Source organism: Aethalodelphis obliquidens, unplaced genomic scaffold (genome assembly GCF_003676395.1).
Source record: "Aethalodelphis obliquidens isolate GAN/ISIS:26980383/991018 unplaced genomic scaffold, ASM367639v1 scaffold8, whole genome shotgun sequence".
NCBI classification, from domain to species: domain Eukaryota; kingdom Metazoa; phylum Chordata; class Mammalia; order Artiodactyla; family Delphinidae; genus Aethalodelphis; species Aethalodelphis obliquidens.
In genome coordinates this window covers 44612021-44625122 of record NW_020837952.1, presented here as the reverse complement: position 1 = coordinate 44625122, position 13102 = coordinate 44612021, and the positions used below count along the sequence as shown (strand labels likewise).

Below are 13102 nucleotides of genomic sequence, written 5' to 3'. Positions count from 1 at the left end.
AGAATGTTCCCCTCTGTTTCTAGTTAATTGAGAGATTTTATCATCAATGCATGTTGGATTTTGTCAGATGCTTTTTCTGCATCTAGTAATTTGACAATATGATTTTTCTTCTTTAGTCTGTTGATGTGGTGGATTCCATTAATTGATTTTCAAATGTTGAGCCAGCCTTGCATATGGTGTTTAATTCTTTTTATGCTCTTAAAATTTGATTTGCTAATATTTTGTTGAGGATTCTTGCATCTATATTCATGAGAGATATTGGTCTGTAGTTTTCTTTTCTTGTAATGTCTTTGTCTGGTTGGTATTAGGGTGTTGCTGGCCTCATAGAATGAGTTATAAAGTATTCCCTCTGCTTCTGTCCTCTGAAAAAGATTGGTATAATTCCATCCTTAAATATTCAGTAGAATTCATCACCCTCTGGGCCTGGGGCTTTCTGTTTTGGAAGGTTATTAATTATTGATTCAATTTTTAAAGTAAATATAGGTCTATTCAGATCATCTATTTTTTTCCTGTGTGAGTTTTGGCAAATTGTATCTTTCAAGATATTGGGTCATTTCATCTGGATTTTCAAATCTGTGGGCATAGAGTTGTTATCCTTTCATTAAAAATATATAATATGCCCCTTTACTTCTTAAATAAATGGTAACAAATTATATAGACTTTTCTCTATCTTGGCCCCATTTTAACACACACAACTTGCCTTTCATGGACTGGTAGAATAATGTGTTTATTTGAACCATGACAACAAATATCCTATGACCCCATTCAGTCTGGGTAACTACCTCCCAATATCAAGTGGTGTCTTAGCTTAATTGCAATATAAATGCTTTTTCATGTATTTGATTTAGCCAGTGTTGGATACTATATGGTGCCTGAGGGTAGAAGCCAGGTGTATTTAACTCATCAAATAAAGTTTTAAACTCCATTTGTCTTGGTACATTTTTTGATATTTGGACCTAGTTTATGGCAAGTGGGTGTAGAGGTAGGTGCCCAATAAATGGTATAGCTTCCCCCTGATGATTTTTTGAGAAGTGCTTATATATGTTTCATAGTTACACGTGCATTTTCTTTTCTTCTACAGTCACAGGATTCAATCTGTGGGGTGCTGTAGTGGCTACTGGTGTGGTCTGCACATTCTACTGCACTATGGTATGTCAAGAACATTATTTCTCCTTTCACCCTACACACTTGCTTTGCAAAACTGAACATTTCAATCGTTGCGTGCTGCAATCTGGGTTCTTCATACCTGCCTCCCACGGTATAACTTTTTTGGTAAGGAATATTCAGTCCAGGGTAAAATTTGATCCTTTGTAGGACATTGATCATAACTGATATTTTTTTCTTTCATTTGAACCATGCCGTGGTCCCCAACCTTGTCTCCTAATTCACTCTCACTGTTGCTGAGTTACTATAGCTGTGCTCATAATATTCCTCAGCTTAGAAACCTGAGATAACTTCCCATTGCCTTTAGGCAGGAACAACAGTCGAAATATGTAAGAACCAGTATGGCATGGGCACTGATATTATCATGGCTGCCGATCCTTAGCAGTGGTGCAAGCCTTATGCAACCCCTGATATTCTAGGTCTTAATCCTTTAGTTGCTCAGTGTTTTGGAAGACAAGGTCCTCAAGGAGGGGCTGGTTCAGGGACTGGAGGGGGACATCGGGAAGTTTGTGGCAGTGGCTAGTACAAAACAATTTTAGTTTTTTCAGCAACTGGTATGTCCTTCTTTGTGCATCCTGGTTGAATTTCAGCCCTGCCTATAGGCTAAAATCTATGATATCGCCATTTGCAATTTGACTCTGGATTTTTTTCCCAACAATATTCCCACACCACTCCACGGCACTCCAAAATATATATCTGGCTGCACTCAACTTGCCACATATTTTAACCTCTCTAAGCTTTTGCCCATGCTATTTTCTCTATTGGGAGGACCTTACATCTTGGACTCTGCTTATATTTGAAAGTTTGGTCTAAGTAATACCTTCCTGACTGTCTCCCCGGGGAGAATTCTTGGCCAAGATCCATTTTTCGTTATCTTTCTCCAGCGTGGTGTATAAGCATGTAGATGCTTAATAATGTCTGGTAGAAGCATTAATCCTAATGTACTTTCCCCTCAAAGGGTGGTCTTAAAGCGGTTATCTGGACAGATGTTTTTCAAGTTGGGATCATGGTGGCTGGATTTGCATCTTTGATTATACAGGCTGCATTGATTCAAGGTGGAATCGGTACTATTCTAAATGATGCCTATAATGGAGCAAGATTAAACTTCTGGAAGTAAGTTGCTATTTACTTCTTGGTTAATATAACATTCCTTTTGTTTTTTTCTGTTAAAAAAATCTCTTGGCTGAAATAGTAAGTTTACATTAGAAAACAAACCAACCGTTAAGGGTGTGGTACAGAAATTTGAAGCTGGGAAGTTCATGCGTAAGGAATTTCCACCAGGTCTTTAAGGGGTTAGTCAGTTGGTAGTTAGCTACGTGGAGCTGAGGATGGTGCTTCCTCCTGAGAAGGGATTGATAGCAAAAGAGTATTTTCTTCCAGATATTAAAGTCTGGAATAGGTTGAAAGGTGTGGGTAGGGAAATAAGGGAAGATATACTAGACAGAGAAGAAAAGGAAACCTCTTAAGAAAAAAACAGTAAAAGCCAGTGATTCCATTTTGACAGTTCTTTGTTTCAAGCAGCCTAGAGAATTTCTCTTTTAAAATTACCCTGATACTGTATAGTATATTATTATTATGCTACATATATATGTGTGTATTATATGTGTATAAATGTTACATAATGTACATTATATATTAAATATTATTTCTCGAAAATTGACTAGAAAAGTTACAGCTGATGCCTCAAGTCTCAGTATAGCATAAGGTGTAACATCTTCAACAACTACTTAGTTTTCTTAAAGAAGGCTAATGGATAAACTAGATATTTCATCACAAATATATCACACAATTTAAAAGAATATTTTAAACACCTTCTCTTTGGGATCAATAGTGTCTTCCTTGTACATCACATTCAACGTGCAGGGGGTGCTCATTTTGACATAGACCAAATTATTTTCTCTTTCAGCAGCCCTGTTCTGAGATAAGCAAGCTGAAATCATTGGCAAAAGGAAAGAAAATCATTTTGCACTTGGTGGCTCTCTTCCAGTTTTCTGAAAATAGGTGCTAATGTATGAGAAGAACGTCAGAAATTGAACAGGGTCAATGTGTTAATGTGCAAGAATGAATTATAGTGAATCAACTTCAGCTGTTCTCAATAGTTTTTTTTCTTTTACCGCAAGATTCAGATTCCAAGGAAGAGAGCCTCCAGTTGACCTAGCGTGGGCATGATTCCATCCTGTAGCTAGTGCAGAGCAGAACATTTTGATTGACCACCATTTAGACTGTTTAATGGAGAAATGGTCGTTTCCCCAAGGCAAACCTAGGCTGCTGTTACCAGAAGAAGGGGGAATGGATACCAAGAGGCAGAAACAGCCAGTGGCCACTTGGGAGACTTGGATTACTCCCAGATCTCTTCCTAGTCAGCTAGGTTGAGGGGAAAGGGTGTGGAGTCAGTCATTTTTCTGCAAAGTAACTGTCACTTTATACAAAGAGTACATACATTGCTGCATTGAAACGATAACTTATACATCAGTAAGAGATTCTAAAAAGTAAAAAGTTAGACATTTTTATGACCGTTACAAGGTTGTCAACAATTAAGGAATAATGAAAAGCCTTATTGCATATCCCTTGTTATTCAGATATGTTTTGAGAATATGGTGGGCAATAAATCTGCCCTTGTTGAGATAAATGAAGGGAAGGATTTTGTGTTGGTATTTTCTATATGGTCTATAGTTGACACATGTATTCTGTATTGCCAAAACCACTGAAGTGGATGTTTTAAATCTTGTCTTACTTCCTTCAAGTAACTCGCTGAACCCTTTGGTTCTTGACTTTTATTAGCTAGTATAGTAGCTACTTTCTCTATGGGAGAAAGGGCCAACACCCTTAAAACTCTTAGACTTTGATATTAAGTGTTAGAGGATGGAATAGAGGCTCTTATCTTTCCATAAGCAGGCTGGAAAATGCATAAATATGTAGCACTTTACTCAACTGATCTCAAATATAAGCTTTGAAGTGGAATTGCAGAATTTCGTAATTTTCAGAAAGTTTCCATTGAAACTAATTCTGCAGAAAATTTTCAAGCTTATATTGTATATGAGAGATGAACAGACTCATTCCTTCCAAGGTGATACGTTAAGAAGGATTAAAAGATGTATTGAATGTGGAAGTTGAGCTTTCTTTGTAGCAATGTTTTGTAAATGTCATAATGACTTTGAACTATGAGTACTTAGTTTGTGCACAGAGCATTTTAAGAACAGATTATAATGACATGAAAACCATTAAACTGCATTAATTGAATTCTTAAGCTTGAATATAAAGTAGAACTATGACTATACATGTGCTAGGAGAGGAATTACACACACAAAATGTGTCAATATTGTGTTCATTTCAGTACCATTTCTATTGCTGCAGTGTACCTAGGAATCTTTCTCTCTTTTTTCAGCTTCATGCTCCTCTCTGATTACAGCATAGCAGACTTGTTTAAATGATTTCCTATGGCCATGGGAGAACAATTTCTATAAATGCTCAGAATGATTGGAACATTCATTTTTTCCCCCTGTCCCATCCAGAATTTCCAAATCTCTGAAAGTATCAATTTTTATTTCATTGAACTTAAGAATATTTCTACCTTTTATATTACTTAATCGGTACATATTTATGTATGTATATTTATAAATATTTATTTATGTTTATGTAGGTATACATTGCTTGATTCCAAAATTACTCTAGGAAGACTTCTGTAGTGTTTGGCTGGGACTTCAAATTTGTTTTCTGTTTGTTTTCATTTAGTTTTAATCCTAACCCTTTGCAAAGACACACATTCTGGACGATTGTTATAGGAGGGACCTTCACATGGACCAGCATCTATGGAGTCAACCAATCCCAAGTGCAGAGATATATTTCCTGTAAAAACAGATTCCAGGCAAAAATGTAAGACAAACTATGGTATATGAATCATCAATAACTATCAGTTGTCTTTATGGAAACTCTTTCAAAAGTAAAGCTTTGCTCAAGTTTAAGTCTTTTGTGTCATGAAATTCTAAGAGATAAATGATATACGACAAAAGGATCACATAGAACAAAGTGACATTGTATGTTTTAAATCAGATATTTTAAAAGATTTATATCAATTATTAAGTAAAACAAATCTTATCAAATAAATAGGCATTTATTGTGCATCTGTTTGTATGAGGAACTGTAGAGAATAAAAAATGATAAATGTATGACTCTTGTCATGAAGGAACTTAGCATCAAATTAGGAAAATATATGCAAGTATGTGAAAAGTAAACTAACACTAGAGGTATAACAGTCCTGTGAAACAGTATAACAATATAGAGGAAATGTTCTAGAGCATTATATTGCCAGATGTGCTGGTGCATTTTATTTTCAGACACAGTCATGGGTTTATAACCTTGTTCTAATACTTTTACTGGAGTGATTTGGCGTGAGTCACTTAGACTCTCCGAGCTTCAGTTTCTAAACTTGTAAAATGAGCATAAGATATCACACAACTCGTGGAGGTATTATAAAATACTGTGTTTGGCACGCATGTGGTAGGGATCCAGTAAATGTGAATTCCTTTTTCCACCTCAAATCGTGGGATGTGAAGGCAGGGGATAAGTGAGAGATTCCTGTCAAGCAGGCAGGTCCTGAAGAATGACCACATGTGGGCAGGTGAAGAAGTGTGGGAGAGCATTCTGGGTAGGCAGAGTGATTTGGGCAAAGCACAGAGGTGGGAAGGACAGCATGGTCAGGGGACTTTCCAGCCCATCTTGGCTTCAGCGAAGAGTATGAACAGTGGCTGGTTCTTTGTCAGGAGGCCTCAGATAAGCTTGGTGACTAGCGCTTTTCATGCTGATATATCAGGCTATGCATTTAGGGGCTATAAAACTCTTAAGTAGCTTGATTAAGAGTAACAAGGGGGTTGGAGTAGGAGGAGTGGCAGTTCTGTTGCTATTCAAAGGGGAATGTGAGAAATATACGAGGTCATGTGTCAATATATGAGAGTAAATTGGTTTAGACATTATCTGTCTTTGGTAAATTCCACAATGAAAAATCTATATGAATATGAGTATGATAACTGGATATGGAATCCCCCAAAAGTGAGCTTAGGAGTTCTGCTACTTTAAGACACTTTAAAGGAATATAATTTATATATCCATTAATCCATCTACATTAGCACTGATGCCTCTCCCAAAGTAATTGTGCACATGCTCTTCTTTGGGAACACGCTTCTTTGAGAACATGGAGCTCAAAAAGCCAATTTTACAACTGAAAGAACAGCATTAGAGCTTTCTTAGTAAGAAACAGTTTCCTTCAGAACAGTCCAATGTGTCTCTTTAACAAGAGCTCAGGGGGACCATTTCCTCCCACTTTTTAACATTGGCTCCATGGGAAGAATGAGTCCCAGCCAAAAAGTCAAGACCTACTGACATTGATTGACTGGGTACAATATCAGATCTACATGAATGGCATCAAAGTAAAATAAAACAATATAATCAAGTGTTAACTCATATATAAGTGAGGTGTGGTGACTGAGAACGTGTCTGGGTATATTTTCTGATGATTTGGAGATGAGATATAGTTCTAGTACTTTTAGACAATAACAAAACACGTGGTGAATGTAGTCAGTCGAGGAAAAAGGCGAGCAATCTGTTGTGGGACCTGCTGCAAGGTAGCTTCTCCCGGAAGCAGACTCTGAGATGGAGGTTAGCATGCCAGAGTCTACTAGGGCATCACCACTGGAACAGAGAAGGAAGGGAAGGAAGAAGGATTGGCCAGAGGGAGAAGTTGGACTGTAATGCAGTCTCAACAGAGGCCTCAAGGGGAGCCCCAGGGCTGGGATGACCCTTCAGACTGTCCCAAGTTGGCCTGAGGGGACTTAGTCTTTAAACCTCTGAATCCAGTTGTCAATTTATGCAAAATGACATACCTGGGGAAGGAGGTATGAGTTGGTGGGTGTGGGGAGACCTCTCTTCAGCCTAGGGCAACTTATCAGCATCCACTACAGCACCCCCGGGGGGAAAATGTAGCCACCCTAGTGGGAGAAATATTTACTATCAACTGATGATTAAGACATAGCATTCCATGATATTAACGCTAATAATATCAATACCATTTAACAAGTGTTTATTACATGCCGTGGTACTATATGATATATACTATTTTATTTAGTTTCACTTATAACTCGGTGAGGTAGGCATTGTTATTTCTAGCTGTAAATGAAGAAACTGAGAGCCAGAGAGGTTAAATTACTTGCCCAAGGTCACATATGGTAGGGAGAGCTAAGATTTATGCCCAGGACTGACTCCAGTGCTATTATGTAAACCTTTACACTCTACTGGAGCACACACCATTAATTAAAATGCTGAACATTGTTTTAGTAGATACCTGTCCAAGGAATACAGGTTTGCCTTTCCTGTATTTAATGGATGGCATCACAAACCACATTTAAACAAGCCTGACGAGTTGCTATGTAAAGGATAACAGTGTTTAGCAGTTTATAATTGCATCACTTTTAAAGGTAAAATGAGTAATAGTCACTGCCCTGTTTACTATTAAAATCTCTATTTCGTGACAAGACGTCCTGAAGGACTGTAACTAGACACCCCTATAAAGATAATAATGCCCATGGAACTCTGACCAGGAGGATACATTCATTCAATGGCAAAATCCCATCTATTCCAAGTATTAACAAATACATCATAAACAGAAGGTTAGACCAGAATAAAATCCGTAGCATTTTCGAGAACCAAAAGAGAATGCACATCTATTGAGTATAATCATGAAAGTCTCTTCTATTTATGTAACAATTTTCCTCATCTTTGAGATGGAAATTAAAATTGTCATTTGCTGGTTTGTTTTCCCTTCTTTAGGTCTCTCTACATCAATCTTGTGGCACTCTGGTTGATCCTGACCTGCACAGTGCTATGTGGGCTCGCCCTGTATTCCAGATACCGTGACTGTGATCCTTGGACAGCCAAGCAAGTGTCTGCACCAGACCAGGTCCAGTACCGTGTGTTTCTTACACATGCAAGAATGACATTCAGAAAGCTTGTTGGCTGGGAGGAAAGAATGTTCATGTTCTTGTAAAGTAAGAGCAAATAGGCACAATATAATCATCTTTAGCTTCTATACAGCATGTGGAAAAAATTTATTTTAGCAGCTATAGCAAAAATGAAGAATGCTACATCCAATAACAATATTGAAATACCTGGCAAAGTTTCAAGGTAGGTGTTAAATAGAAACAGCTCAAGGCTGGGAGTAGAAATATAAACACAGTTTAAAAAAAGCCCAAAACTATATACAAACTGTGGTACCGTGGAACATTTTGTGGGTTTAGATTGTTCATTGATAAGCAGTTTACCTTCCAGTTGGTTTTTTTTTTTTTTTAATTTATTTGGCTGCGTAGGTTTTAGTTGCGGCACACGGGATCTTCGTTGCCGTGTGCGGGTTCTTTTTTAGTTGCAGCATGCGGGATCCAGTTCCCTGGTGAGGGATCAACCAGTGCCCTCTGCATTGGGACCTCTGAGTCTTAACCACTGGACCACCAGGGAAGTCCCACCTTCCAGTTTTTAAATGATATGGAAATGGATCTAAAAGTGAACATTTATTGAGCACCAGCTATGTGATGAGGTTCTGTGCCAAGAGCTTTGCATGCTTTATTTCTTTCAGTTCTTACAACCCTATAATTCTAATTTTATAGACAAGGAAATGAATCTCAGAGAGGTTGTATAATTTGCCCAAGGTCACATAGTTAATGAATAAGAACAGCTGCAAGCACTCATCAAATACCATGGGCCAGGCACGATTATAAATGCTTTATATAAACTTTAACTTTTAATCCTCACAGAAACAGTGCCGTGATGATCTCCCTTTCAAAAATAAGGAAACTGAGGCACAGAGAGCTTAAATAACCAGCTGGTAAACTGGAGCCAGGATTCAAACCCAGGCAGGCTGCCGCCAGTGTCCTAACTTTGAACCTCTATGCCATAGACCATCTTTCAGAAAGCGTAGCTAGAATCCAAACCCAGGACTGCTGGAGTCGATTGTAAATCAAGTGCCCAGGGGACTTATTAGAATGATGACACGTTGAACTTTATGTTGGTGTAAATGCATAACATACTCCCAGAAAAATGCAACTTTGTGGGGTTAGGAAATGAGAGCATCCTTGATCTGTGTATCTCAACCCTACCTTAATCTTTGCCCTCCTGTTGATAAACAGATCTTTCTATTTCTTCAGAGAATCCAAGAATCGTATTTACTCTGAAGTTGGAGGCACTATTCCATTTTATTTTCTTTAGTCAAGAATATTTTGTGATTTTTGTCAATCGTTATTATCTGTGAAGACCATAGGGACTAAATTTTTTTTCTAATATGGCTTCCCCTTCCCCTGGGCCAAAAAAATCCAAAAAAAAACCCAAAAAACAACAAAAAAATTTTTTTAAACCTACGGCTTCCTAACCTTGAGACCAACTTGTCATAGATTGTACACAGGGGGTGTCTTGCATGCATGCATTTATCATTCAGAGAGCATGTGATAAATTTTTGAAAAAGAAAGAGATTTTCTCTGAATTATTCCACTAGTGTGTTGATTATTAACCAGTTAATTCAATTGACATTTTCCTGGGGTTACAATGGAAGTAAGGCAGTCAGTAGAAGATCAGGTCAAAAGCTTAACCCAAGAGAGCAAAGATATGTTTCTGCTACACTCTTCTGTAGCTCACCCTGAGGAAGCCATGACCTGAATGACCTGAATGACCTGAGGGGTCATTCAGAATCTAAAATATAAGGCCGAAGATTTTTGAGAAAGTTGACGATAGGGTAGAGGGTTTTAGATCTTGTTTTAATACTAACGATGGAAACTTAACTTTGGCTTATGTATAGAATATTTCTTGAAGTTAAACTTGTAAGATGTCTTGGAAAAATGGGTGTTGAACTCATATAGAGAGAAGCGTTATTCTCTTTTTCTGAGAATAAAGAATTAATAAGCTTTAGTTGTTAAATGAGATCAAAGAGGCTGAAGAGAATGGGCATAGCATCCACTGTGTACTATTGGGAGAAGGAATCAATGACGTTTCAATGAAATGAGAGGGCATTTTTCTAGAAAATTATCCTCTTAGGACTCTTTTGATTGAAAAACCAGTTTTGCCGAAAGACTGCCACATAACACAATGCTGAAGGCATACACCTTCCCATCCTTATTTAATACTTATTTTTTAAGAGGTAACTTATCAAAAAGCAAGTATTAGGAGTGTTTTTTTTTTTTTAAAGAAACAAGTTGAGGAATTTTGTGAGGCTACTCTCCACTCATCACTATGTCTCATACAACAGTTGACCCTTGAAAAACGTGGGGGTTAGGGGTAGCGACTGTCTGCACAACAGAAACCTACGTATAATTTTTGACTCCCCTAAAACTTAACTACTAATAGCCTACTGTTGACCAGAAGCCTTACCGATAACATAAACAGTTGATTGACACATATTTTTTATGTTATATGGATTATATATGGTATTCTTACAATAAAGTAAGCCAGAGAAAAGAAAGTGTTATTAAGAAAATTATGAAGACAAGAAGATACGTTTACAGTACTGTACTGATTGATACCATAAGTTTACCTTGTCTGTTTACAAGATGAATCTTCTGTCAGTACCTACATCAATGTTGTCTTATGTGATACAAAACACTGCAGATGTTATACTTATTACTAACACAGGATGTCAAAAATGAAAGATAATGTGCAAAAGAAATTCATATTCATTTACAGGTATAATAAGTCATGCATTGATAAAGCAGCAATATGATTGCTTTATTATAGCCTAGTGTAATTGATACGATTGCTTTGTGGTAGCCTCGCCTATATGGTAATAAATGAATCATTATAAAGTTTGGATGGCATACAGTATTACAGTCATATTGATAATACAGCATTGGAAATTTTTTTTTTAAATCACCTGTGATCATCGGTTGATGCACAGTTTCTCCAATTATGAGAGAGGCATACTGTGTAGTATAATATTATTATATAAACATAATTATATAAATATAATTCTTTGAAAGCAAAGTTATAAAACAGTAAAAAAAAAAAAAACCCTAACATTATTTTTATATTAAATGTCACTCACCTCATGCCTATGTAAGGGTAGGCTATCCTTGCAGAGATACTATGTAATACAAATCTTGCATACGATGTTCTACACGTACATTTTTCTGTATTTATTGAAAAAAATCAACATTTACGTGGACCCACACAGTTCAAACTTGTGTTGTTCAAGGGTCAACTGCATATGCAGCTATAATTACATTTTCAATCCTGAACAGTGATTGAAGTTCACAAATATAATCTTGAGTCATCAAGTAAAGTTAAATTAAGTGAATTCTTCTTACTTAAGCACAGAGGTATGTAAAATACTTCCTTTAAATTGATTTATTATTCCAAAGAATGAGAACAGCTACCTATTACTGAGCCTATTCTGTGTACTATACTAAGAACTTACACAGATTATCTAATTTAACTTTTATAGCAACTCTGTGAGGTTAGGATTATTATTCCTATTTTACAGATGGGGAAACTGAGGCTCAGAGAAATTAAATAACAAAAGCCACATCTGTCTGAATCCAGAGCCTGTACCCTTAACTACTGTGCTATTCTTTTCTTTAAGTGTTAGCAGGTAAAGAGTTTAATTTTATATATTTGGACATTTCAGTTATGTGGAATAGCTTCCTTCAGTTCTTGAAGAAGAACAAGATAAATGAGGTGTTAATTAATTTCATTTCATAGCAAATAGTACTCAAGAGTAAATTTTGGAATTTTTCAGCTCATGCCTTATTTGGCACTGGACATTCTGCAAGATTATCCGGGACTTCCTGGACTTTTTGTGGCCTGTGCTTACAGTGGAACATTAAGGTATGAACTATGACTCTAATAATATAAGATTTCCCTTTTGGGATCTTTCTTTTGTTATTGGATATTTGCGGGGGACAAAGCTGAATTCTGGACATGAGCACAAATGGCCCTCATATAGGTAATGTACTCCATGTCTTCTCTCTGTTGGTCCAACTCTTCTCTCTAGGGGCTGGATATTGTCATCAGTCTCTTTTGTTTTTTTAATTAATTAATTAATCAGTTAACTTTTGGCTGCGTTGGGTCTTCGTTGCGGTGCGCAGGCTATAGGCCTTCAGGCCTAAATCAACTATACTTCAATAAAAAAATTTTTTTTTAAGTAATGTAGAAATCTGGTTATATTTTAGAAGTGACAATATGTTTTCCCTTTTCTTTTACCTTATCAAAGTATTATTAAAGTTTAAACATTATTAATCAAAATTGTGATTTTCCCTTACAGCACAGTGTCCTCCAGTATTAATGCCTTAGCAGCAGTAACTCTGGAAGACCTAGTAAAATCTCGCTTCCAATCTCTCTCAGAAAGGTCTCTCTCTTGGATTTCCCAAGGAATGAGTAAGTTTTTGTTTCACAATTCCATTTTAGCTCTGGGAGATGATTTTTAGAAATACCAGAAATTCTTTTCCGTGGAAAATATAGAGTAAGTGAGTGTGAGCGTATATACACTCACATGCATGTGACTTAATGCAGTCATGGCCATATTTGCAATCAGGATTTCAGACATACTTCAAACAATTGTGAGGCCACCACAAAGAACAATTGCCAGGGGCTTCCCTGGTGGCGCACTGGTTGAGAGTCCGCCCGTTGATGCAGGGGACACGGGTTCGTGCCCCTGTCCGGGAAGATCCCACATGCCGCGGAGCGGCTGGGCCCGTGACCCATGGCTGCTGAGCCTGCGCGTCCGGAGCCTGTGCTCTGCAACAGGAGAGGCCACAGCAGTGAGAGGCCCGCGTACAGCAAAAAAAAAAAAAAAAAAAAAAATTGCCAGGGGTGCCATTTGGCTAGCCTTCTTTCCTACCTTCTTCCTATCCCACATCTATGTTAAAATTCTTAGCCATAGTTAGAAATTTAACCCTGTACCATCTAAAACTTA

At 37.2% G+C, this 13102-nt stretch overlaps 1 protein-coding gene across 2 annotated transcripts in view; it reads left to right on the top strand.

Annotated features, from left to right (window-relative positions):
- Positions 1-13102, top strand: part of SLC5A8 (solute carrier family 5 member 8) — a 63698-nt gene that overhangs the window by 15956 nt on the left and 34640 nt on the right. For both annotated transcript variants that reach the window (XM_027107323.1, XM_027107324.1), the window contains exons 4-9: positions 1082-1149; positions 2123-2277; positions 4897-5037; positions 7984-8113; positions 11927-12015; positions 12452-12564. In XM_027107323.1, coding sequence (XP_026963124.1) covers positions 1082-1149; positions 2123-2277; positions 4897-5037; positions 7984-8113; positions 11927-12015; positions 12452-12564 — 696 coding nt within the window. The remainder of the gene's footprint in view (positions 1-1081; positions 1150-2122; positions 2278-4896; positions 5038-7983; positions 8114-11926; positions 12016-12451; positions 12565-13102) is intronic.